The sequence below is a fragment of the Lepisosteus platostomus genome, chromosome 15 (genome assembly GCF_059453375.1).
Source record: "Lepisosteus platostomus isolate fLepPlt1 chromosome 15, fLepPlt1.hap1, whole genome shotgun sequence".
In the NCBI taxonomy this organism is placed as follows: domain Eukaryota; kingdom Metazoa; phylum Chordata; class Actinopteri; order Semionotiformes; family Lepisosteidae; genus Lepisosteus; species Lepisosteus platostomus.
In genome coordinates this window covers 21,722,665-21,746,903 of record NC_142625.1, presented here as the reverse complement: position 1 = coordinate 21,746,903, position 24,239 = coordinate 21,722,665, and the positions used below count along the sequence as shown (strand labels likewise).

General features: G+C 38.1%; 1 protein-coding gene across 2 annotated transcripts in view; it reads left to right on the top strand.

Moving 5' to 3' along the window:
- Positions 1 to 19,875: 19,875 nt before the first annotated feature.
- The window catches only part of LOC148648232 (opsin-5-like), a 34,021-nt gene continuing 29,657 nt past the window's right edge, over positions 19,876 to 24,239 (top strand). The window contains exons 1-2 of one of the 2 annotated variants that reach the window (XM_088608211.1): positions 19,876 to 20,396; positions 21,163 to 21,206. In XM_088608211.1, the coding sequence (XP_088464337.1) occupies positions 21,174 to 21,206 (33 nt within the window). In that variant the 5' untranslated portion in view covers positions 19,876 to 20,396; positions 21,163 to 21,173. The remainder of the gene's footprint in view (positions 20,397 to 21,162; positions 21,207 to 24,239) is intronic. The other variant, XM_088608212.1, reaches the window with a different exon arrangement.

Genomic DNA, 24,239 nt, shown 5'->3' with positions numbered 1-24,239 from the left:
AGTTTATTATGCAGCAACTTATAGAAATGCAAACAGTGTCACTGGCTGATAAAACCAGATAGGAATATAGTATTAACAGGAATAAGAATGAATACTTGCATTTGTATAGCTGTAGTTGTCCCAGATAGGAATATAGTATTAACAGAAATAAAAATTAATACTTACTTGCATTTATATAGCATTTATATAGCTGTAGTTGTCCCAGATGTTACCAAAGTACTTGACATATGGAAGGGGATCCACTTCAGCGCTCACTGAAGTGCAGTACCCAACAGAATGTCAATTGACACTACGGTCTAGGTCTGGCTGTTAATGGGCAACTGTGACTGGGATTCCACAGTAAACTTGACTTGGCTCGTTAGGAGCATGTAAATTAAAGTGATGGATGAGAGCTGTGCTTGTCCTCTCCCCCTGTGCAGCTCTTGTGCAGGTGCAGCAGAATTGCCGTGTGGTTAAGAGACAGATGGCCTGACAAGTGTCTCAGAGGACAGCCATACAGCCTTCACCTCTCCGGCAGGAGCTGCTGCAGTGAGCGGGGCAGGTGAGGGAATGGTGATTCTACAATTGGAGGGACATAAGAAAATAATAATTGATGCTTCTAGCTGTGTGCAAAACAACAACAAGAATGTATCGCTTGACAGAATACCTTGATGTACCTGCAATGATGCCTATACCGTATGGTTAGTTCCAAACCACTTCACGCACTCAGAAAAAGAGAATTATGTTGTATTATGCAGAAACTCAAGGGTCTTTAAGTTTTCAATTTAACTCTCTGCTCACCACTTTCCCTTTTCTCATGATAGATTGTCACTATGTTGGATGGGAATCGTAAATTAATGAAAACAAACAAAATGTGTAAATGAGGTCAAATCTGTGAGAATTAATGTCCTGTAGCTGTCATAAAAGATGCAGGTAAAAAGATGTTTTAACATTCTCATTCTGCTTTTAAGCCACAGGCCTGTTGGGAAAATACCACATACAGTATACTGTGTAATCGTAATGGCTAATTATTGAAAAACTGGATCCTTATCAGTATGTTTTTGTTTGTAAACTGAGTAGTCATACTCATATAACATATAAAGGGAGATGCATAAATAAGAAAGAATCATTGAAGTACTCATTACACCCTGTCTAGAAAAATAAGACATTATTTCACTCAACACATTTCTCATATTATAAAGAAATACCTAGTACAACTGTGGTAGTTTAGTACATTACCAGTTCTTTTAGGTTTATACTGTATATTTGGTGCATTTACAGACCACTATGATTAAAGAGTTAGCTTTTTGCTTTCGATGTACTGCATATTTTAAAAATACTCTAATAAATAGCAGATATTTTGTAAGGATGCAGCTTTCTAGACATTAATATATAATTCCTTTTTTAATACAGTAGGCATTTTACTTCTGATGATCAAGCCACAGTATCTAAAACTTAATCTTAACAGGGATCCCAATGTTGAGTGCTTGCCTTTAATGTTGCCCTTATTTAAAGGATATTTAAACCTTATTAATTGTAGCCACATTGAGAAGGTAATTCTCAAGCTTTTTAGGTAAGAAATTGTTTGCCATGTGCGTAAGCAGTTAATGGAGGCATTAATGTACCATCTTCTCAAAGAGCATAAAACTGACTTTGACTTAGGGCTTTCATTACTGTACATGTGAGATAGTATTCTGATTGCAAATGACTAACTTGGAAGTGATGAACTGGACAAGAGGCTGATCAGTTCTCTAAAGGTACAGAGGCTGACGGTGCTTCTTCATGTCTCTGAAAAAGAAAGGGGATTGTCTTATCGGGATCACTGTGGGACCTCACACTGTATGTGATCACCTTCACAAATTTGCTTATTCTCAATTCGGTCTGGCTGATTGGGTCTTGGATGGAAGAGAAGCACAGCAGGATGAAATCAAGCTGAAGGCTGTTAACCTCAACTTTTAAATTAGCAGTACGCCAGCTTAGGGTCATGAGCCGAATCTAACTAGTGAGTGAGCATCTCCTGCCCCCCTGCCACTGTTTCCACTACACAGCATCTGCATCTCAATGTGATCTTGATTTTATATTGTAATGAAAGCTCCAGGTTCTGTGTCAGCAGTGCGGGGAATGACAGGCTGGAAATGACTCACTGACAGTCTAAATTCATTAGTACTTTAATTATCACATAAGGGCGCGTTACTTACCGTGTCTTTTACACAAACATACTCATATTCTGTAATAAAAAGCATATGTAACTATGTACTATTGTGCATATATGTATATTGTAAATGCATATGTAAATGTGTAGGGGTGGACTTGGTTATATGTGCATTTGACAGTTCTCTGATCCAAACCTTCATGAATGTTAAGACCTTACTGTACAGTGATTAGCAGTGAGGTGTTTTTTTTTATAGCTCTCGGATTTTATTTTTTCTTGTGAATTTACTCAAACCATGGTCAGCCAGAGAAAATCTGATGTGAAAAGTGATACTGGCACAGTGAAGAAGCTGCATAAAATGATTGGGCTAGAAACAAAAATGGATATATTAAATAGATATGAAAAGGGTGATTCATTATCATTACATGTGAGCTCAGATGGAAGTTATCCATGGTGAATACCATTGTGAAAGACAAGGAGCATATAGTGGAATATTCTAAAAGATATGCCCCCATGAAATCACTAATTATAACTAAGCAGAGAAGACGTTATTGAGGAAATGGAAAAAAATTGTCACAGTACACAGTACATTTTCATGCATAAACAAAGTCTTTTAAAAACATCCACTGTATAAATTGCCCCCAGTCCTGTGATCTGTGGCTTGTGTAACATGGGGCGTTCTCTGAATGAGTCTGAAATGTCAGATTACACCTGTGACGTCTGTCAAAATATCCATCCGTCCTTGATATCGTGTATGCAGCTTGAAATAGAGTATGTGCACTGAAGAAAGCTGCATAAGAACTTAAGAAAGGTATAAAAACAAGAGGAGGGCATTTAGCTCAGTAAGCTTTCTTATCAGCTCAAGGTTATAGAGGAAGTGTTAAATGCCACATTTCCTCCTAGTCATCAGAGCACCAACACAGAAAATAGAAGGGATCCTTTCCCCGGTTGTCTGTGCAGTCTATTATTTGTGGCACATCTGAGGGCAGGGTGCAGTAACTGGCTCTTTGAATAGGTGGGGCTCAGAGAAACCGACACACTGCTGAACTCTGTACATAGAAAAATACAGTATTGTGCTCCTTTATTTACTCAATATTCAAAACAGAACACAAACCTTAATCTCCTCTTACTTCCTGAAGTCCCTCCCTTATAATAGTCAGGTAGATAATCTTCTTACTGGCAGCTAAACATATGTATCTCTCATGAAACCATTCTAAAAACATTTTTAATTAACAACTCTCAAATGTTTCTGAAAACATTTTCCAAAAATGTTTTCCCAAAACTCACGCAGCTGTACAAGTCCAATGTTACACAGTGAGTAGGATGTTTCCTTCTCTCCCTCCCTCTAGGGAAGGCACATAACAGAGGATGTCCTCTTTAAAGACATCTGATATTGATTGTCACTGGAAGACTGCTTCCTGGTTTTTAATCTCACCCGACCAATCATCTTCCTTCAGAAGTTTAAATGACAGAGGATGGCAGGTCATTCCTATTACTCTCTGGGGAGTTTGCTCCACTCCATGACCTGGAATCAAGACTGTCAAGCCTTCAGACTTCAAGACAAGACAATTTTTCTTTAGCAAAATTACTTTGTAACAGCTGCAATGTGGGATTTGCCCCAGATAGGACACCAGTCCATTGCAGGGCGCAAACAGATAAATAGAAACCCACACACACTCACGCCAGTGCCAGTGCCAATTTTCCCAGAAGCCTACTAATACTGTATGTCTTCGGCCTGTTGGAAGAAACCCAAGCACCTGACACAAATCCATGCAAACATACAAATTCCATGCAGATAGCACCCTAGGTCTGAAATTACACCCCATTCCAATCAATGTGTACAGTATGCATAGATAGACTACATACTGTAGATTTAGCTATACAGTATGTGGCATACTGTACAGTACTGTATGTGCTTACAGTGTCAGAGTAAGAGTGTCAAACTCCTGCTCTTTATTATACCAGATATACAGTAGTTTCTTCTTTTTTGAAAAATTGGTCAGGTACTGAGAAATGAGAACAAAAGCCCTGTCTTTCTTTGATTGTCACTGAAAATATCCAAGGCCAATGCAATCAGCATGGCAAGCCAATCTGGCCAAGCAGAGTGTGACAGCTCTGCAGGCTCCCAGTGCTGGGGTGCAGATTGGGCTCCCCTCACAGAGACTCAGGTGGAAGCACTGAAACATGTCTAGAATCACAATCCTCCCCTTCAGACAGCGCTGCTTAATTCACCACGACTCCTATCCATCCTCTTCATGTTCTGCTTCCCTTTCAGTCTCTCCAAGACTTTCAGTTTTTACCTTTGTTTTTCAGGTGCTATTCCCAGGGCATCCTTTCTGACCGGATCATCAGTTGTCCACACTGATCCCAATTGCTCTGTGGTCAGGCTGCTTTAAAAGGTGAGACATTTGTGTCCGGAAGAACCACATTAAACGTGGACCATCCCATTAGCTGTAGCACAGGTTCAGTCAGAAGATACACACCCCAGCAACACAATAGCAGTAAAGCAGGAAATGTTTTTTTTTCCTGAAAAAAATACCTAAGCTCTTTTATTTTAGTGGTTGACTGCCTGATAAGGAAGTCAGAACACCCAGGTAATGATGGGGAAAAAGGGAAGTTTTACACACATCAGGAAATAATTATATAAAGATGCTTATTTACAGTAAGTATACTCTGAAAAGCTGGTATCTCCTTTTCATTGTATTGCAGAGCATAGCAGTCTAATACATTGGCATGGATCACTCAAAAGAGTTCTTCTTTTGATCACTTCCATCTCTTACCAAAACATATCAGTGGCGGATATAGTAGCTGGGTTAAGTGTATTCATAAGATCATAGCAAGAAAGCTCTCTGTGGTTACTGCTTCACATTTAAATGTGATGGTAAACTGTATTTACATTTAAAGGTAAAAGGTACAGTAGCTAGCCTTTGTATTCCTTTGGCAGAGCATACTGCATTTTCAGGTGTGTCAGTGAACAGTTCATTTTAAAAGCTAGGTTCAAGAGTAGTGTGAGACACTGCAGAAACTTAAAACGGAGCCTAGCTTGTTAAAGCACATTACAGTATAATCTTTGAGACAAAACAGGACACTGCTTGATTATTGTCATGGGAAATATTTTTAACAAAACATTAACTACAGTGCTTCCAATTGGCTAAATATCACGGGTTGTAAAGCTTTCTTTTATGTCTTTTTCTTCTGTAACTGCCCCAGTAATTTATTAAACATTAAAACATGACAAATGCATATTATAACCAATAGCATGTGTTAATTCCCCTAGTGAAGTGCTACCTAGAGCCCCAGTCAAGGGCTCTAACCTTCACAAGGTCAGACTTCACAAATTTTCCTAATTGCTCACAGGTGAGCAACACTCTCCCTGGCTGTAAATGCTATGTTTAGCATCATAATTCACACAGACAAGTTGAGACAATACCTGGGACCATACAGAGAGGCGAGCCTTTGAGAGGGCGGGTGAGAGCTCATCCCGGTTTGGAGAGAAAGAAGCCCACAGCAAAAGCTGGAGACACACTCATACCCTCAGCTTCACACACGCAAAATGCTGGAAACTGCACCATTCCCTGAAAATGCTGATTCCCTGAAAAAGAGCTTAGAAGCAGAATATTAATCCTAGAGGGGGTTATTCAGAGCCGGCAAGGCTGTTTTAGTGTGGGTAGGTCCCCGAGCTGTTCTTCCCAGAGCTTGGGATCTGCCACGGTATATTTTAGGAAATTCCTTTTTAGGTCACCGGAAATCTGTTGGATAAAAGAGAAAGAAAGAAATGTATGCAAGTGAATGGTGCTTGCTTCATTGAAGATGTGCAGTTCTCCATTAGATCCACATAGGAGGTTTTTTAATCTATACAATACCCTTAAAAATTAATTTCTTGGGGGACTGTTAATTTGAGCCATTTAATGTGACTATACTTTCCATTCTCAAGATATGTGTGACAATGCTAGCTCTTAGCCTATCATGATGTCATGGCTTGTGACCTTCTTGGTGGTTTAAGTGGCCTGATGCTATGCTGTGACTAGAGGCTGGACCCCTCGGGGATGATACTGTAGATCATTTGTTGCTCCTCTTACGTTGAAGGGCGAACAGAACCCTTCCTTCTTCAGATCTTCCTCGTTTCTCTGTTACTCTTTCCCTCAGGATGTTCTCTCACACAGGCAGGACTCGTTTCCCTCTCAGTTCTTCTTTACTCACACTATTTTCTCTCAGTCTTCACACAGTGTTTTTCCTGATTCACATTGTGAGACACTTTTTCAAAATCTTCCACTGCCTATCTCAGCCAGTGCGCGTGTGTCTACGGCTGCTGTGACTGATTATGCATTATAATTTACGGTTATCATTTTATCTAAGCTATTAACACTCTCAGTGGGCAGGTGTGCTGCTCCCACTCTTAGCAATGGTCTTGCATGGAAAATGAAGCCCCCTGTCCGGTACCTGTGGTGTGTCCTGATGAACAGTATTTTCCCCATCTACCAGCATAGTCTGTTAGCTGGCCAGATCATGTCTTTAAGGAGAAAGCCTCACTCTAGCAGCTGGGATTAATTCTATGTAAAAATAATGCGGGATTCTCTGCTCGGCCCTTGCCAGGGTTCAATCGAGATCATTTACGGGCTCTGAGTTTACACAGACAGCGGCGAACTCCACTGTGCCAAAAGACGCACACTGCCACTGCCTCGGCAGAATTCCACGTTGTCTAGGTTTAACTTATGTGGCATTCTCACTGCAATGAGTCCTCTTCCACTCTTTCCCTCTAAATTCCTCCCTCTCGTCTGCAGCAACTTCAGTGGCTGATGGATATTAGCCTGTGAAATCCGGTTCGTGGCACCACTGAAAAGTGCGCAGTTTTGCTCTGCCCGTGCTAGGACTGGATCGTGGTTGCTCATGGGCTCAGAGCAGACGCAGAGCCACTTCCCAGAGAACGGCGCATTTTATGGAACCAAATGATGGATTCTCTGCCGTGACTGAATTCTAAGCTGTCAAGCTTTTAAAGTCAGCGATGTCACCTCCATAAATTGCTTACTGCATTCAGACCTGCCAAGTTGTGAAGGAATAAACTTCCAAATGTGCAAGGAGCCAATTTACTCTGATGAATTGAAATCCTTTGCAAACCTGTTTACCCATGCAGCCATTGTATCTCAGAGAACAATCTCAGAATACTATTAAATCTGAAACACAAAAGAGGACTTTCATATCTTTTTTTAATTTTCTTACGTTATTGAAACGTCACATTAAAATCCTTTTCTTGCTACAGTGCTGTGCCATCAGATTTGGAATTTTCAGATTGGTTTGGGATTTTGTCATTTCACTTCAGAGGAAGAGAACTTCATTGCTTGAACAGAATCATCATGAAAAGTGGGCAAAAACAATACATAAATACCTCTGGTTGTATTGCAGAGTGGACAAGACCAGAATTGCAATGAATAGCGAGTCAAGATGGTAAGGGTTTTCCCTATGGATGACACCTCACCTACAGAACTGAAAAGATATGGTCAAAGTCACAGTGTATCATAACACTTTTGTTTGTGCTTTGCCAGTATATAGTGACTTTAAAAGTACAGATTTTTTTGTATTAAACAAATACAACTGAATGATAAGGCACAGTGCTAATAATTCTCTTCCCTCCCTGTCTTGCTGAAAATTGAACATGACTGTTAAACCACAGTCAGGAAAGATGTGGACCTGTAGAAAACTGGAATGTGAATGGAATGCAAGGTAAGCAACCCTGTCCATTAAGCTTTTCTTTTTGTTGCAATTGTTTAAAAATATTTTTTTGAAAGCTGTACTACTGTAAAGCTGTAAGGGATGCAGGGTCATCAACGCAATGGAGAGCTGTTGAAAGATTCAAATACACATTTCATTTGACATGAAGCAGGTACTGTATTGTGCAGTGTGCTTCAAAATAAGTGAATTAATACTCGAGGGAGAATGTTACACTAAAGGAGGATGGTGGTGGTTCTATGTGATTTTGATGGCGAGAAAGGAACTGTGCAGTTTTGGCCTGAATATATTTTTGATATAATTCAGACAATCAGAATTGTTCTTAGTTCAGGATTCTGGGTATAATAAGTTCTAGAGATATTTTGATAAGTTTTGCAAACTATGATGTAGGTATGGATTACAGATGTTTTGTTTTTTTCCCATAACTGTAGGAATTTAAAAAATCTGTTTGACCTTTAGATCTGTCTCCTGTACTGGTCGTTTTTTAACCATTCTTAGTTTAAAAAATGTAATTTAAAAACCCTTTTAAAGATTGTTTTCAAACCCCTTGTTGTGTCTTGACTCTTATCATTGCATTTGGGAGCTTCCTTGACTGCACAGTTGTGGATCAAAACATTCAAATAGACTATGAACATAGGGACCAAATCTAAAAAGCCAAGCTGCTTATTTGTGATACGTTTGGAAGATCCACAGCTCCTTGACAGATTATATCGCACAACCCAGTTTTGTTAGCCATGCATCATGTGGTTACTGTATGCTCTGCTGTTTGCCTGACCTGTTTCTCAGTTTGGAAAAGGGCTTCTGGCTCTTAGCTTGTCTCCAGTAGTTTTGACAGGCTTGTCGCTTGTGCTGATGTCAGTTTGTAACTCTGACTGGCAACATTGCTTGCTCTGTAGCATTGTTCTGTGCATGTTCAACTATTTCTGCAATCTTCTACAGATCTCCACAACCTTAATGCATTTTGCTTGGCCTCGACACAGTTAATGAACTTTTTTGTTTTCACTAATTACCATGCACTTACTTGTGCTTTGTCTGTTTTACACCTTGAGTTTCCTTGCATTTCCAACAGCTACTGTATTTGTTTCATTAGTTGTTTTTGGTAAAAGCGTTCTTGTTTAACCAGAATGTAAAGCCCTTGGAACTAACAGGGCTCCAGAGATCTAGGACTGTTCCTGGTTTTATGTTTCAAGTACAAAAATAATAAAACATATAATAGGTTTTAACCCTTGTCCTGCAAGTTTTACAAGCAGTGACGTCCTCTCGGCAAAAGCAAACTCCTTTCTGACTGGGATTAAAAAATATGAAAATGTTATTAAATCTGGCATTTGTTAAGGCTTTCCTGGTAGTAGCTTCTTTCAGTTATTTCAGTTAGAATTGATGTTTGTTCAAAACAAGAAACAACAAAACACAGATCTAAGCCAACAGAAGGCCAATAGGGTGTGTACTGTATCTTTATTTACAGTATTATGGAAGATATTTACATCACATTGGTGTAGTAATAGTCATGTCTAGAATGGGTAACAGCACTGGGTTTACTTGTGCAATATATAGAATGTGGATATATATCCAGGATAGTAACAAGAATAATTAATGAGACATTACTTAGTGATTCATTCCTTAAATAGCTGAGTGTTGCCCAGCTGCTAGAGAAGATGTCGAAATAATTAAAGCATTTATTGTTTTATTTATTCAGCACTTTTCATTCAGTTTGTAATAATGCCAGATACTAGAGCACAGAAATGCATTAGTATTGTATTCATTAGTATATGCATGAGATGAAACTTGTTCTTGGAAAAGTGTGTGCTATATCAATGGAATACTGTACATGTTACCCAGAAAAGCAGGAGGTCACGAGCTGAATGTGTATGCTTAGCCCTTGCAAATTGGTGTCACTTGGAATAAGTTGTTTTTTTAAAAAACGAATCTTAATGAAAAAATATTTTTGTTGGATTTAAGTTCAACAAAAATCCATAATCTTATATATATGCATATATTTGAAGTAATGAGAAGAAACCAAACTGAACAGGACTACAATATAAGTAGAGTTTTGTCTAATCCCTTCTGACTGGAAGCCTTGTCTCGTCCTGCCTCTGGGCATCATAAACAAGAGATGATTGAAGTGTTACTGTATGTTTCCCTATTTTTAGAATTGCACTCTACAGTTTCTCATAGTCTTGTAAATTTCCATACTATGTTCTTTTCCTTGCGTTCACACCAAATGTTTTTTTAACAGGTTAAGTTGAAAGCAGGCAACACATATGACTGTTGCCTTACCTTTCACACATTTCAAATATTCTAGGCCATAGATTTCAGGTAAGTTGCTTTTTAATCAAATATACTACACTTTTGCTAAGAGAAAATAGGGAGAAAACAAGAGAAAAGCAGGTTTCCTGCAGTGGGACGTACAGTATGGGTTTTCCGAGTCTTTACTATGACTGTAATTCTACTGTATGTCTGTAATTCCCCTCTTTTAAGAAAGGCTTCCTCATTCTGCACAGTAAATACTCTCACGATTCCCTTTCTGTATGAGTATATATACTCATTAGGTATACATACTGTACCACAGTAAATGCATCATGGATGAAATGGGCTTCATGTTGTTCACCAGTCATAATTTTCACCTAGGCTGGGATAAGAATCAGATTGCTTTAACCCTAACCAGGACCAGGCTTTTAGATAACTTATGACCATCTGAGTGTTAATTTAAACTGAAATGGTGGTGTTCATCTTTCTGACCATCTAAAAAAGGTATTACTGAATAAATCTTCATCAAAAGAAACCTATCTAAAATAAGTATATCAATGTACAGAGAGATGATATGTGCAGTGTTGATTTTTCTACTTAAAAGTTAACATTTAAAGTAAATATAGGGCATTTACAGTACATAATTTGAAGTGCTTTTGCATAATGTATTCTTGGCAGTCTTTCTGGTGCTTGGAAACAGTAGACTATTCATTTTGATCAAATAAAATATCAGAGTTTTCAGAAAAAAACAAAAGCATTGCTGGCAGAATTTGGTGTTTGCAATGGTCATCACGAGTAGCATGTGAGTCACAGAAATGTATATGCTTCTTTCAACAAGAACAGCAAGCACAGAGCTTGAGGATATTTGTAACAATAGAGCAAAAGCAGATTTATATGAGGAAAATGAACACTGATTCACTCACCGGTGAGACTGTGGAATATACTGTTTCTCTAAAATTTGGAACTCTTCAACAAAGATTTTTCTACTAATCAAAGCAAAATAAGTTGAACAAAATACGCCCATATGAATGTTTTTCTTCAGAAACAATTTCTTTAAGCATTTTTGGGATTGCTCAGTGTACAATATCGAGAGATATTTTTAAAATTGCTTGGATACAAACTTGTGATTAGTAGAATACTGTATGAATCATCATTCATTGCATTTACTGCATTAACAGTATAAATAATCTTGATGGATCCTAAAGCACTTCACATATAGAAGGGGACCCATCTCCTCCACAACTGAAGCACAACACTTAGCATGATCAAAGGCTACCATTATGAGCCAGCAGTCCCACTGCACAGTTGATCATGTGTAGAAGTGAGCAGCCTGAACCAAGGCACAATTCTAGGAAGGCCAGATTGTACAAACCACAACAGGAATTTAGCCAAGACTCGTGGGTTAACACTGTACTCTTTAATAACCAAGTAGTCAGGACTCAAAGGACGGCACCTACTATATCACAATTCCAAATGAACCATCAGCTTTTAAGAGGATCCAACATTTCATGAAGACAAATTCATAAGTTTCCCTCTAGGCAACATGTATTAAACCATGAAGAAAACCAACAAAACACTATTATACAAAACAATAACAGTAGATGCATAACCAATCAGTTCTAAATGATTAACTCCAAAAAGCATTACTCTAATTTAACTAAATTATTAAATTTGGGTGTTTTTCTGAAGTATGACTAAAAGTTAAATCTCATTTATTACAATTATCTAAGCAATGTCAGATGAGTTTTGGGGCATACTGCAAATTAATTACTGCATAAGTTTGCATATAAATAAGAACAAATGTTGCACTGACATTATTGGGGCACATCTTGAAAATATAGAATGATCCACAGCTGTAAGACTGGTCATAAAGTTTAAGTTGTAAAAATAGTTTTACTATTCTTTATGAAGTAGCTTGTCCAATTGTTCTGGCTACAGGGCAAAAATAGCCATGAAATATTAAAGAATTAAAGGAAAAATGCCCTTGTTTTTAAAGCAGGATGCCAAGCCAACATGTACAGTAGTACACAAGGCATGCTAAAATGCATGCACGCTTTATGATTTTAGCATACGTTTCTTTGGTTAAAAAACAAAATTCAGTTAAACAATATTTCTGCATGTTACTAGCCATAATGTAACATACTGTTTATAAGCTGGCCTTGTCCCAGGATTGCATTACACACCTGTATAATGTTCTTTGTGAAACCTTGGGAGTGCTGGTCACCACAGCTGGGCTCTTTCTAGCTTATCCTCTATTGGATGAGTTCATGCTTTGCTAGTGCAAAGGTTTTCCTCACCACTAAAGATTTTCAAAAACTTCCAACTATGCATTACTCCTCCTGCTACGAACAGAAATTTGTTTGAAGTAAAGACCAAATCACTCAACCTTCAGTACAACTTTATCCCATTTTACATAATCTTTTGTTATTAAAGAACATGTGGGAATTGTGACTCTAAGATTTTAACCAACACACATACATGTTTGTTTACACTTGTGTGCTACATGATAGCCCGAGCGCACATACAGTACTTCTTGGAGTTCTAGTGCAGTAGTGTATGATTGCATCACCTAATTTTCTAAAATAAGATGTCAAACATCACAAAGTAGTATATTAATGTATTTTATTGGTACTAGTTCTCTCATTGACTTCAAGTGTTGAATTGATTTATGAATTAATGAAAAATAGGAAACCAGTAAAATTATGATGTTGCTTGCTGGAGAGCATTGCCCTTGAGAATTTTTGTCTCTTGTAATGGAATATGTCTGGAGATGTCTAGATTTACACCAGTAAAAGTTCCAGCCATTCTGAAATATGCTCCCAGAGTTTGAGAGGATAAGAGGGCATAATATAAAAGAGCACATTCTGAAACATGTTTGTTTGCAGTTACATCACAAAATATACTGGAATGTGTCCTCTTCACGTTTCATTTTAGAAAGCTGTCATTTCTGCAGCATGTCTCGTTTGAATCCTTCACTGCTGAGAGCACTTTCCGGTTTTCCTCATCTGTTCCACTTCAATAAGATGCAACCTGAAGTAATTCACATGTAACAATCTAAAGTTCAAAGGCATAATTACTGCATATCAACAGTAAAACGTGTTTAGAATGAATGACGACAGGCTTCTCCTTGACCCTCCTGAATGGAACATTCAAGATAAAATACAGAAATAAAGTAAACCTATTCTGATGCAGAACTCTTCTTTCGGTTTTGGGTTTTATAATGGCAGATGGAATTTTAATTGCATAAAAAATATTTATGATGTTTGGTTTCTTTTTATTTTTTTTATTGCTGTAATTTATGTAGAGTAAAAATTGCTTTTAATTCCAATGATTAAGTATCTCTTAAGACAGAATTTTTATTTTGTAACATTTTACAAATTGCAGATAATCACATTACACTCTTAATGCTACTTACCAAACAGGACATTAGTATTGCTTTTGTAATCTGATGGTATCTCAACCCAAGATAAAGCTTCCTTTTAAGAGTTCAACAACAGTGTTGAAATATAAAAAAAATGAAAGAGATCCTTCATGTAAAACAATGCGTTTTGGTTTTGTCTGAGAATGAGATTCTGTACTTTCCACATCAATTCAAATCAAAAAACTTTTTTGGGGTCAAAACAAATATTGTACTGAGGTTTTCCAAAGCTGTACCTTTCATGGTGTTTCTACAAAGAGGACTTTGTAGAATAATAGATAATGAGGTGTGCAAAGTTCCCTGTGTCGTAAGCAAAGTGCTCAGCTAGAACCCTTGTGACATACAGCACAGGCAGCCCTGCTGGCATGTTATTAATGTGTTTTTAATGTCCAACACCACCATGGAAACATGACAGCTGAAATGTTGTGTTTCGCTGAATAAATCTGCCTTTCACATTCAGTTCTCATTTAGAAAAGCTATTGAAAAACACTCCTGCTCTGAATAAGTGGACGTTTTTATGGTGAGAGGAAAAATGAGAGAATGTTTTGTTGTTAGAGTACTGTCTGAGAACTCATATGTGAAAAGATATAGTCCATACCAGAGGTACAGCTCATCCTGTTTTCTGTAGTAGAGACACTAGAGAGTCCATGACTTGCTTCCTGGATGAAATGCCAGTCCATCCTCCCGGAAATGCTGGTCCACACTTAAACAGCTGGGCCAACTCTGGCACCTGGGATAAAATACTTGATCAAGGCACAACCGCAATGTCAATAGCACTCGGATATGAGTGCAGACGCTAACCTAGTATGTTACTCGCCCCCTCCTCCAAAAGAACACATTCTTTGTGGCATAAATCTGTAAAATAGAGGAAGATCAAATTGCCTACTGTCTTCACTTTACTTTCATTAATTTCTGTTAATTACACCACTCAGTTTTTCACATGCAGTTACAGTATGTACAAATACTATGCTCCTGGTCATGATATAATAGAATAGAATAAATAATTCATAGAAGGATGCAGTAAATGTGGCCACAGAGCAACCCCACAGCAATTCATGTCTGATTTGTATTTGTCATAAGAATGTTGGGTTTAGCGTACTGATGCTTCTGCTAAGGCTTTGCTTGCACTGGCAGGAATGTGTTATGCTCTGCATTGCTGCCTCGCAGTGCAGGGACCTGGAGTGTTATCTGCATGGAGTTTGTATGTTCTCCCTGTGTTCACATGAGTTTCCTCCGGGTGATCCGGTTTCCTCCTTCAGTTCATAGCCTTACTTCTAAGTTAACCCCGGCTTCTGGTGTGAGTGTGTGCGTGTCGGTGTCTGTGTGTGACCTGCTAAGGACTGGCGTCCTGTCCAGGGTGTACCCTGCCTTGTGCTTGTTTGTACTTGCAGGGATGGGCTCCTGATCATCCCCAACCCTGACTAGAGGTGTTCCTTTTTTAAAAAAAAAAAGTCTGTTGGATACCTTCCATATAGTGTATGTGCTCTCCTACAGTATGTCTTCCATTGCTTTTAGAAAACTGCCCTCTAAACAGCTCTTTTCAGCACATCCTTGTGCCTTGGATTACAATGCAGACACAGAGTCAGGGTATTGTTTGGGTGTGCACTATTTTACCATTGCATTGTAACAGCTACTGTAACTAGCTCTTTTAAGGAATGATATCCGGAACGTGAAATGATAAGACACGGGCTTCCTTCACATTTACATGTAAATTGGATTTAACACATCTGTCTCTGGGGATGGTTTTCTGTTTTGTGAAATTCTGTGAGCATTCTCTTAAGCCGTTTTCCCTATCACGTAGCACTTTGTCTCTTCAGATGGGAATGACATGGTAACTGGTCTGTGATGTTCTGGAGATGTGCGCATCATCCAGCTGTTTTCCAGTTTGGTGTAGCAGCTGCACTTAATGACTTGAGTAATGACCATTCAGTTCAACACACACACCCTTGTCATAAGGGTGGAAGCATTAAAATGATAACAGAAAATTTTATTTTTCTTTTTTAGCATCCCTACATTCTTTACAGGCTTTGAGATTTAAAAAATGGTTAGGAAAGAAGGTTAGATGAATTATTTTATTTACTCTTAGTGTCCTGTGGTATAAATAGGAATATGATTAAATCAACTTAAAAAAAGGAGAAGCCAGTGTATTTGCTCTTTTGTGTTGGTTGCTTGGTTGTGCTTCAGTCTAGTGAATGTTTCTGTTTTCTGGGATATGTAACAGTGGAAACTGCTGTAACAAACACTTTGTTACAGCACTGAATGTTATCTTCTGCAGATGTACTGTACAGTCTGGAAGCACTGGACTCAAGATGGGACTGCAAACATGAGGTGTCAGCCCATCAGAGGTGTGATTTGGAGACACAGCTGTAGCCAGCATGACATTAGAAACTGAAACACCTGGAGAAAACCCACATAGACGCAGTGAGAGCATGAAAACCACACAGGACACTCACCAGACTGGAATCAAACCCAGGAACCTAAAGGTGTGAGCCAACATTGATAATAGACACTACACCATTCCACACATGTTGAAATACGCACACACTGTATTTGTTTAAGAGTAATAATTACATTGTACAGTACAATCATATTCTTATCATCTGCTTTGTTAATAAAACATTTTGCATATCAAAAAAAGCTCCTTTAAAAAGCTCCTTTCCAATTAGTGTTTTACTTCATCGGCATCCACTGAAGATAGATGTCATCCATTATACTGTAAGAGCATTGAAGCACCCTGGCTATACCAATCCCTTACATTGATACATTAATTCTAAATAGTATTCAAGACATGCAGCAATACTTAATTGTTATTCAGTCCACTTTATACTGTGTATCATTCATTCTCTGCTCTGTACGGTGACAGCATTCATGTTGCAATGTGTATTTCATGCATTGTCTCACACCCACTGCCTCCTGTCCTACAGACTTAGTAGAGAGGTACAGTAACTCAATAAATGTCAGCCTACAACGTGGTTACTGTATCTCCCCAGCAGAAAGATTCTGTGCTATTTTATTAAGTAGTTTTTTGTAAAAGGTTGCAATGCTTCAGAGAATGGTGACTGTATACGTGGTTTTGTGACAGATATTCTTTAATTTCTTCTTTTTTTGCATGTACTGTAACGCACCCACACCAAGGACACGCTGGTAATGTGGCAAACATTGAACAAAGGAACAAGTAGAGGTTAATTCCACTGAAAAGTTAAAAAACAGAGGCAATAAACATTCTGGCTGTGGAGACGTACACTAGAAAAAGACTTTGTGAAACAGTGCTTTTTCACTTTTTGGTGGAGACAACCTCTCCATATTCCTTTGCACCTCAGACCTGAGACACGCCTAAAATCAAACATTATGACATCATCCTCCACATCGCTCATAAATGGTAACATATATGTCAATAACACAATTTACCAACAGTACAATACCATAATACAAAGTAACATTCAACGACAGCACTCAATCACAACCCTTCCAGTAACATATGATTAAAAAACAGACAATTTGTTTGCTTGTAAATAGCCTAAAAACAAGAAGAAGCAGATCCCTACCTGCAAACAACTTTTTCATTGTTCACCAGCTGAATGGTTTTAGATGTGAAGGAAGTACTGTAAATGCTCTCTTTTTCCTACAGGGAATCTGGTACATCCTCCCAGAGAAGAATATATCACTCCTTTAGCTATATTTTGAGTCTAAGGATGCACCAATGCTGATCACTTTGTTCAACTTAATTTTGTTCTGCAAGGACAAACACCTCTCCAGCTCTGAATACAAAAGGTTAGAATGCTCTGAATAAAAATAATATAAAAAAAGTGTCGACATTGTACTTTCTAGATTAAAATGTCTTGAACATCCTTAAAACATATAACCTATAGTGTGGCTCATATTGGCAATTCAAGTCAATTTACAATCGATAATAGTGCCAAGGTACTCAATATTCACTTACTGTTTCTATATGAGTTCCATTAACACAGAGGAATAGAACTTTCTAAAATCAATCCAATCATTTCCTTAGTTTTCTTTGTGTTTAAAAACAGTGAATTATCCTGACACCGATTATAAAAAAGATCTATCTCCTGTCTGTAAATGTTATTTTTCGTAATTACCATCATTGAAAAGTCCAATCAAGGCAACATCATCTGCAAGCTTAACAATTAAACAGTTGTCATTAATATACAATGTGAAAAGCAATGGGGACAGCACACAGCCTTGGGGTACTGATTGTAAGATATTTCCCCGAGCTCACTTGCACGTATTGTTGTCAATCAGTAAAAAAAAACAATTATATCCACTGACTAAGTGTATGATGTACAGTACTCCCATATCCAAAAGCTTCCTTACCAGCCTGTTTGCCTGAATAGTGCTAAATGCTGATGAAAAGTCAGCAAAAAGAATGTGCACATACTGTATGCTGATGGACTTTCATATCAGTGTTAAAGCCATCATATTTATATCCCAGGACATCCAAGGTGCGCTTTGGAATAAAGTTTCCAAGCTGTTGCTGCTGTTTTTCACAGCAGGAAGTTTTTTTTTGTCAGTTGTAATTATGAGCCATGATATAAATGTTGGAAGGTCAAAAAACAAAATGAGCAATCCCGTGTTCTCTGATGAAGGTGGCTTAATCACCTGCTTGTCTCTGACTGTAAGGATGCAAGGATCGTACCTGTTCATTTTCTTGCTCACATTAAAATGTTGAAAGGTGAACTGACACTCATTGATCCAAATGCCATAGTGATGATACAGACCCATCCATTTTCAGAAAACTGCTGATTCCAATTTAGGATAACCTGGAGCCTATCCCAAAAGCACAGATATTATGACAGGACTACATCCTTAATGCTATTCCATTCCAGGAATGGGCTAACATACAGCACAGATTAGAGAACCAATTAACTCAGCCTGCATGTTTGGAAGGTGAAAAGAAAGTGGAACACCCAGTGAAAATCTGCACAAACACCAGAAGAACATTTTCCACACAGATGGCACTTCAGCCCAGAAATTAACCCACGATCCAAGAACCTTCATGCAACAGTGCTAACAGTTTCTTTATGATTTTAAGTAATATTTAATGGGCACATATGGTCTTAGCCTGCAAATGGGTTTCAATAAAGACAGGAAAACAACAGCACAAAAATGGCACTCCTTCACTGGATTTGTATGTGTGGAATCTGTGGTAGAAAATGTTTTTTTAAGGACCGGCATCTTTGAGAGAGAAATCAAAATCGGAATCTGTGGCGAGACCTGTTTTTCATCTGAAAATCTTTTTTCTTCATCTTGTCACGAGAAGGAAAGTTGAGGCAAGTAAAGTGAGCTGTGATACACATCAAATCACATTTATTATGTCCTCCAGTTGCATGGATATCAAAAGAAACCCTGTGTCAGCAAAAAACCCAACACAATAGAAAATCTACAGTATGTGAATATGCCCTAAAACTTTAGGAAGGGTATAACATGTAGATTAGATGAGGTTCAATTTCCTTTCTGTGAAAATTGTTCATCAGAAAACTGTAGACATTTTATGTCTTCCCTTTCAGCTGTGACTAATGCATCATCATTTTCTATAATTTTGAAATATGTGCAAAATGTTCACAACTGCTTCGTTCTACATTTTTGTATTGCATTTCCTCCAGTGAACCCAAAACACTCAAGTCTTTGAAAGATTTTCCCATAAATAGGAAGATGATTATTCGGACACATCAAGACTGTGCCTGTCTCTGACTGGTTGTCTCTTCAACACACAGAGGTTCAGATTCTATTATCTATCCCTGGATTTGCTACAATATCTCTATTTCACAATGTTTTACTGTGTAAAAGGGCAATGTACAGTAATAGGCTGATACAATATAACAGAAGACAGAGAGCTACAGTAGTCATAATAATCTCAGCTGTTTTTACTTTACAATATGCACAGTCAAGTCTGTAATTCAGTGTGTGAATTTGTACATCAAAGGAATTGTTTTGAACGTGTGATGTAGTGGATAAAGGCATCAGCAAGCTTATTATTTTTATTCAAAATAGCAATTCATATTGCAGTTTGCCAAAAGATACAAGCATTACCCCCATAGTGGTAGATGCAGATTTTCATTTTATGTTCAACACAGAAATATAAAAAAACATCACTATAATTACATTGGTGAGAGTGCTGTACTGTACTGTATATGTTAGCGTATTTCACTTTACTTCCCTCTACCCTCTGATACCCTGATGGACTAGCTACTAGGCTAACCAACACTGACACGACTCAGTCTCACTTTAAAAATTTAACCCAGAAATAAATACATCTCCGACTCTCCCACCTCCCAGCCAGCACCTTACTCTTCCTTTTGTCCTAACCGTTTCTCACTTTTATTGTTTCTTTGTATTTTCTACAAAGGATAATGGAACAATAAGAACACAAGAGCGACGAGATAAAGGAAACTCCTTGGTCTTTTGCTAAGGACATACCTGTCACCTCTGGAGCTGAGGCAGGATTGCCTGCTGGCTGAGGAGGTTAAAGGGTTAATGTACCTCAGGCTGGACCATGTCGTGCCATTCTTGTCAGATGATGCAGGAGCACACAGTGAGAGAGAACGTGCGAGAGACAGGCACAGAGAGCGAGCGAGAGAGGGAGGCAGAGGGAACAGAGCAGCAGATCTGCAGACTGACTAGTGCATCTTCGCCTTTGGATTGTGACTTTGCGTTCGGCTGATCTCTGGCTGTACTACCCCAGGAAGAGCCAGCAGCCGGCCACAGGGACCAATGGCAGTACAATGACAGCGTGACTCTTCTTTTCTGTTTCTCTTTCATGAGAAGATCATTCTTCTACCTTTGGTGACACCACATAAGTTCTGGACACTGCTTGTCATCCATGAGTTTATATGAGGACTGGCGTCTTTTCCCAGTAAGGTAGGAAAACTGCTGTTTTGATGGACACTCAAAAACCCGTTCTAAAATCTAGACATGCATATTGCTACACCTTTCTTCTCCTTTGTGAGAATGAGCTCTAAGAGAAAGCTGACACCTTGTACTTTTCTCAAATCCGTCTCCTCACCTTTCTTCAAGTTCACCGCTATTTTTAAGTCACACATCTGACTAATATTAAAAACTTCCCAAATGTATTTGCTCCAGCCCGTCACTTTAATAAACTGCTGGAATACTGACCTAAAGCCTCTTTGACTTTAGATTTTATTACAAGAAAGCTTTTTTCAATAGGCATTTTTAAGCAAATTTAACAGTAGCGTACAGTTGTGTGAAAAATGCATAGACACTAAATTATATAAAATGTTGAATATTATAATTGTCATGGAATATTGTTCTAAAACACCAGCTTTTAATTTTTGTATCACATGAGTTTCTTAAAATTATTTCAAAACATCAAATCAAATCTCTCAGAGTTTACTGTAAGCTAGGGTTGTATAAGAGATAGGTCGAACTATGTGTGGCATGTGATAGAGACCTTATACTCAAGTGTCAATTAGTTAGATTACAGAAATCCAAAAGAAACATAACCCTACTGTAACAAATTGCATACCGTAGTAATGTCATTGCATTGTGATACAGTATATGTGCTGTCTGCAGATAGCATTGCATTTGCCATAAAGTGTTACTTGCTTCATACTGCTCACTTTAAAACCAGCTGTCTTTTTCTTCCACTTTTCCTCTGTTTGACCAGGTGGTTGAAACATGCTTGCTGTAGGGTATCACAATTTTGTAAAGGTAAATATGAACACCTTCTAAACTTCGGCTCAGTAAAGTGGCAGCTTAAGGCATCATTAGTTTTCCTCTGTCTAAATTATATTTCCATGAGTGACAGTTTAAGGGTTATGCTCAGAATTTCATGCTCTTCCTTGTGTCGATAGCTATTTTTCCAACGGAGCATGGTAGTGTAAAGAATGTGTAAATATAATGCCAGCCTCGTTTAGGCTGATACAGTATAACAGAGGACAGAGAGCTAGTTGATTATGCTATACACCCATTACAGAGGACACCATATGCAGTATAGCTGTCACCTAATGTTGAAATATGAGATTGTATTTGGTGTGAAAAATCAGTCTACACTGTGGTATCTCCTTTCCTTTACAGTAACAGCAGGCAACAGTGTAGAATGATATTGGTGCTCTTTCCAGTCTTAAAATATTGAAATGCAAATAACATATTGTAGCTCTTGATGATGTACAGTAGGTGGAAAGGACATTGTGTTTTCAGTCCAATTTACACTGCAGGAGACAAGACCTTTGTGCAAGAGGAAGTGAGTGTTACATTTTCTAACGCATTAAAGGGAAATCAAGAAAAAAAATAGTTTCATGAAATATGAAAATCCAGTTATTGTTATTCCCATTGCATCTAATGGTTTTCTCCCTAAAAAGAACGGCTTTTCCTGAGCTAGGTGACAGCACTTCAGAGGCAGATGAACTTCCACAATTGTTACCCAGCCACATCATGCTGTAAAGTACTCTTGCTCTGTGTTGATCGTTATCCTTCACAGAAGTCTGATCTTTCTATCTAAGGATATGCAAATCTGAACACTGCTTCTGTGTGAAATGTCTGAATAGTTTTAAGTGTTATTGGTATAGTTTGTAAATCTGATCAAATACAAAATACTGTGTTAACAAATACTATGTCAGATCAATTTTCAATTTGAAATTGAATCAAACAATTAATAAAGAAAAAAAAACCCTGTCTCTGAACTTCAGATCAGATCAGATTAAGCAAAGATGCAGCATCCCATTTCTAAACAGCTTCAGACAGAAATACCTACAACAGGAATATACCAGTGATTCTTTTTTTGTTGTCATAGTTATTGTATTAGAATAAAAACAAAAATATTCATAGAGTTTTGTGTATTTACCATGCCTGAAGGCCTGCCATTGTTTGAAATAAGTGAATTTATCACAGTATAATAATACAAATTGAATTAAAAGAGCACATTCTATTATCCTTGGGAGCTTTTCCTTACTGGGTAAATCACACAAGGAAGGCAAACTTTGGCACAGAAGCTGAAAAGAAATTAAACTTAATTTGTAATATAACCTCCACTGGTGACACCTGCTAGGTAAGGTCTCTTAACAGCTTAGACTCGTCTTTGACCTGCTCGAACGGCTTGCATTGACACATGATCCTGTTTTTTGTTTTCATTTTTTACCAAAGCGCATTCTGACACCAGCTATGAAAAGCAATTTAGTTAAGTGCTTGCTAGTTAAACACTTCACATTTTATTGGGTCTGCAGCTTGTCCTGTGAATGAACTACTCTTTGTGCAGTCTTAAGCCTTGCTGTTCGTTTCCAGTAATGTATTTTTAAGAGTTGCAAACAAACGTAAAAACAACCGGTGCATTTCCTATGTACTACTTATTACAAGAATATTTTTCCCCACCATACTGTCACCAAGGAAAATGTCATCATCTCATCGCAGAGACTGAAAACCAGTCATGTGACCCATGTTAAGGTCTTTCTAAATTTGAGCAAAGCAGCTGCCATCTTCTTACGCCCAAGGCTGCTAGGGAGAAGAGGCCAAGATGCAAGACAGCTTGTTTAAACTCACATTCAAATGTAAAGCACTTCTTGTCTCATAACAATTTCCTAAACATGGAGCCAGTCTTTTAAAGTGACAGGATAGATTTGGGGTTTAAAGATAGAGTTGGGGTTTAAACATGAGCTTTTTAACTTCCAATTGATCTGCAATTAGAATTTAACATGATGTTTATAGTGTCAAATGTGAATATCCTGAATTAAAAGAACATAAGAAATGAGAGGATGATATCTGGTCCATTCTTGGACTTCAACAACATGGCTGGGTTTGTTTCATGTTCCAACGATGCTTAAGAGGTTTATCTGTTTGTTAAATTTAAATTTTTCAAATAAATAACTCTAATCTTCAAGGCTGGTAGTACAGTGGTGCAGTGGTTTACATTGCTGCTTCGCAGTGCTGGGGCCATGAGTTCAGTTCTGGATCTGGGGTGCTATCTGCGTAGAGTTTGTATGTTCCCCCCATTATCATGTGGTTTTCCACTGGGTGCTCTGGTCTCTTCCCTCAGTCCAAAGACATACTGGTAGGTTAATCAGCTTTTGGGAACATTGGCCCTTGTGTGAGTGTGTGCATGTTTATGTGTCTGTCCTGTGATGTACTGGCATCCTGTCCAGAATGTACCCTGCCTCGTGACCATTGCTTGCTGGTATAGACTCTGGTTCCTCTGCAACCTTTCTCTAAATGTAAGAAGCATTTAGAAAATGGATGAATGCTTCAAGTCTTTCATTAAAACATGCCACAAGCTAACCCAAATGAACAAGTGCTTCCTTAGTCGGATGGCTTGAGTCTTCCTGAATATGTTCTGCTTCTAGGGCAAAGCAGCTGCAAGCTTATAGCATAGGCAATAAAGTTAAATCACTCCTCCAGTCAATTCACTGTATGGCATTGTGGAGATAAAGTAAGGCAAATGACAAACAGATCTATGCTGGCCTGTGTCTCCTTTGCATATGCAAAAGTCTGAGTGAGGAACTAGCTCTTCATGAGAGGGTGTGTACAAATCCCAATCTTTCTGTAAAAAACCTGAAACAAAATGAAGGATTCTATAATAGCTAATTTAGCAGTTGCTCTGAATTTCTGAAACAGGGCTTGTTTGCACTGCTAAGCTAACACAAAGTCATGGCCTCATTTCCATAATTTTCATCAAAGGCACACAAGCAATTTTGTTTCCTGCAAGGATGACTTTATCTTTAGGACACACCGATACTTTGAATAACGATCCAATAA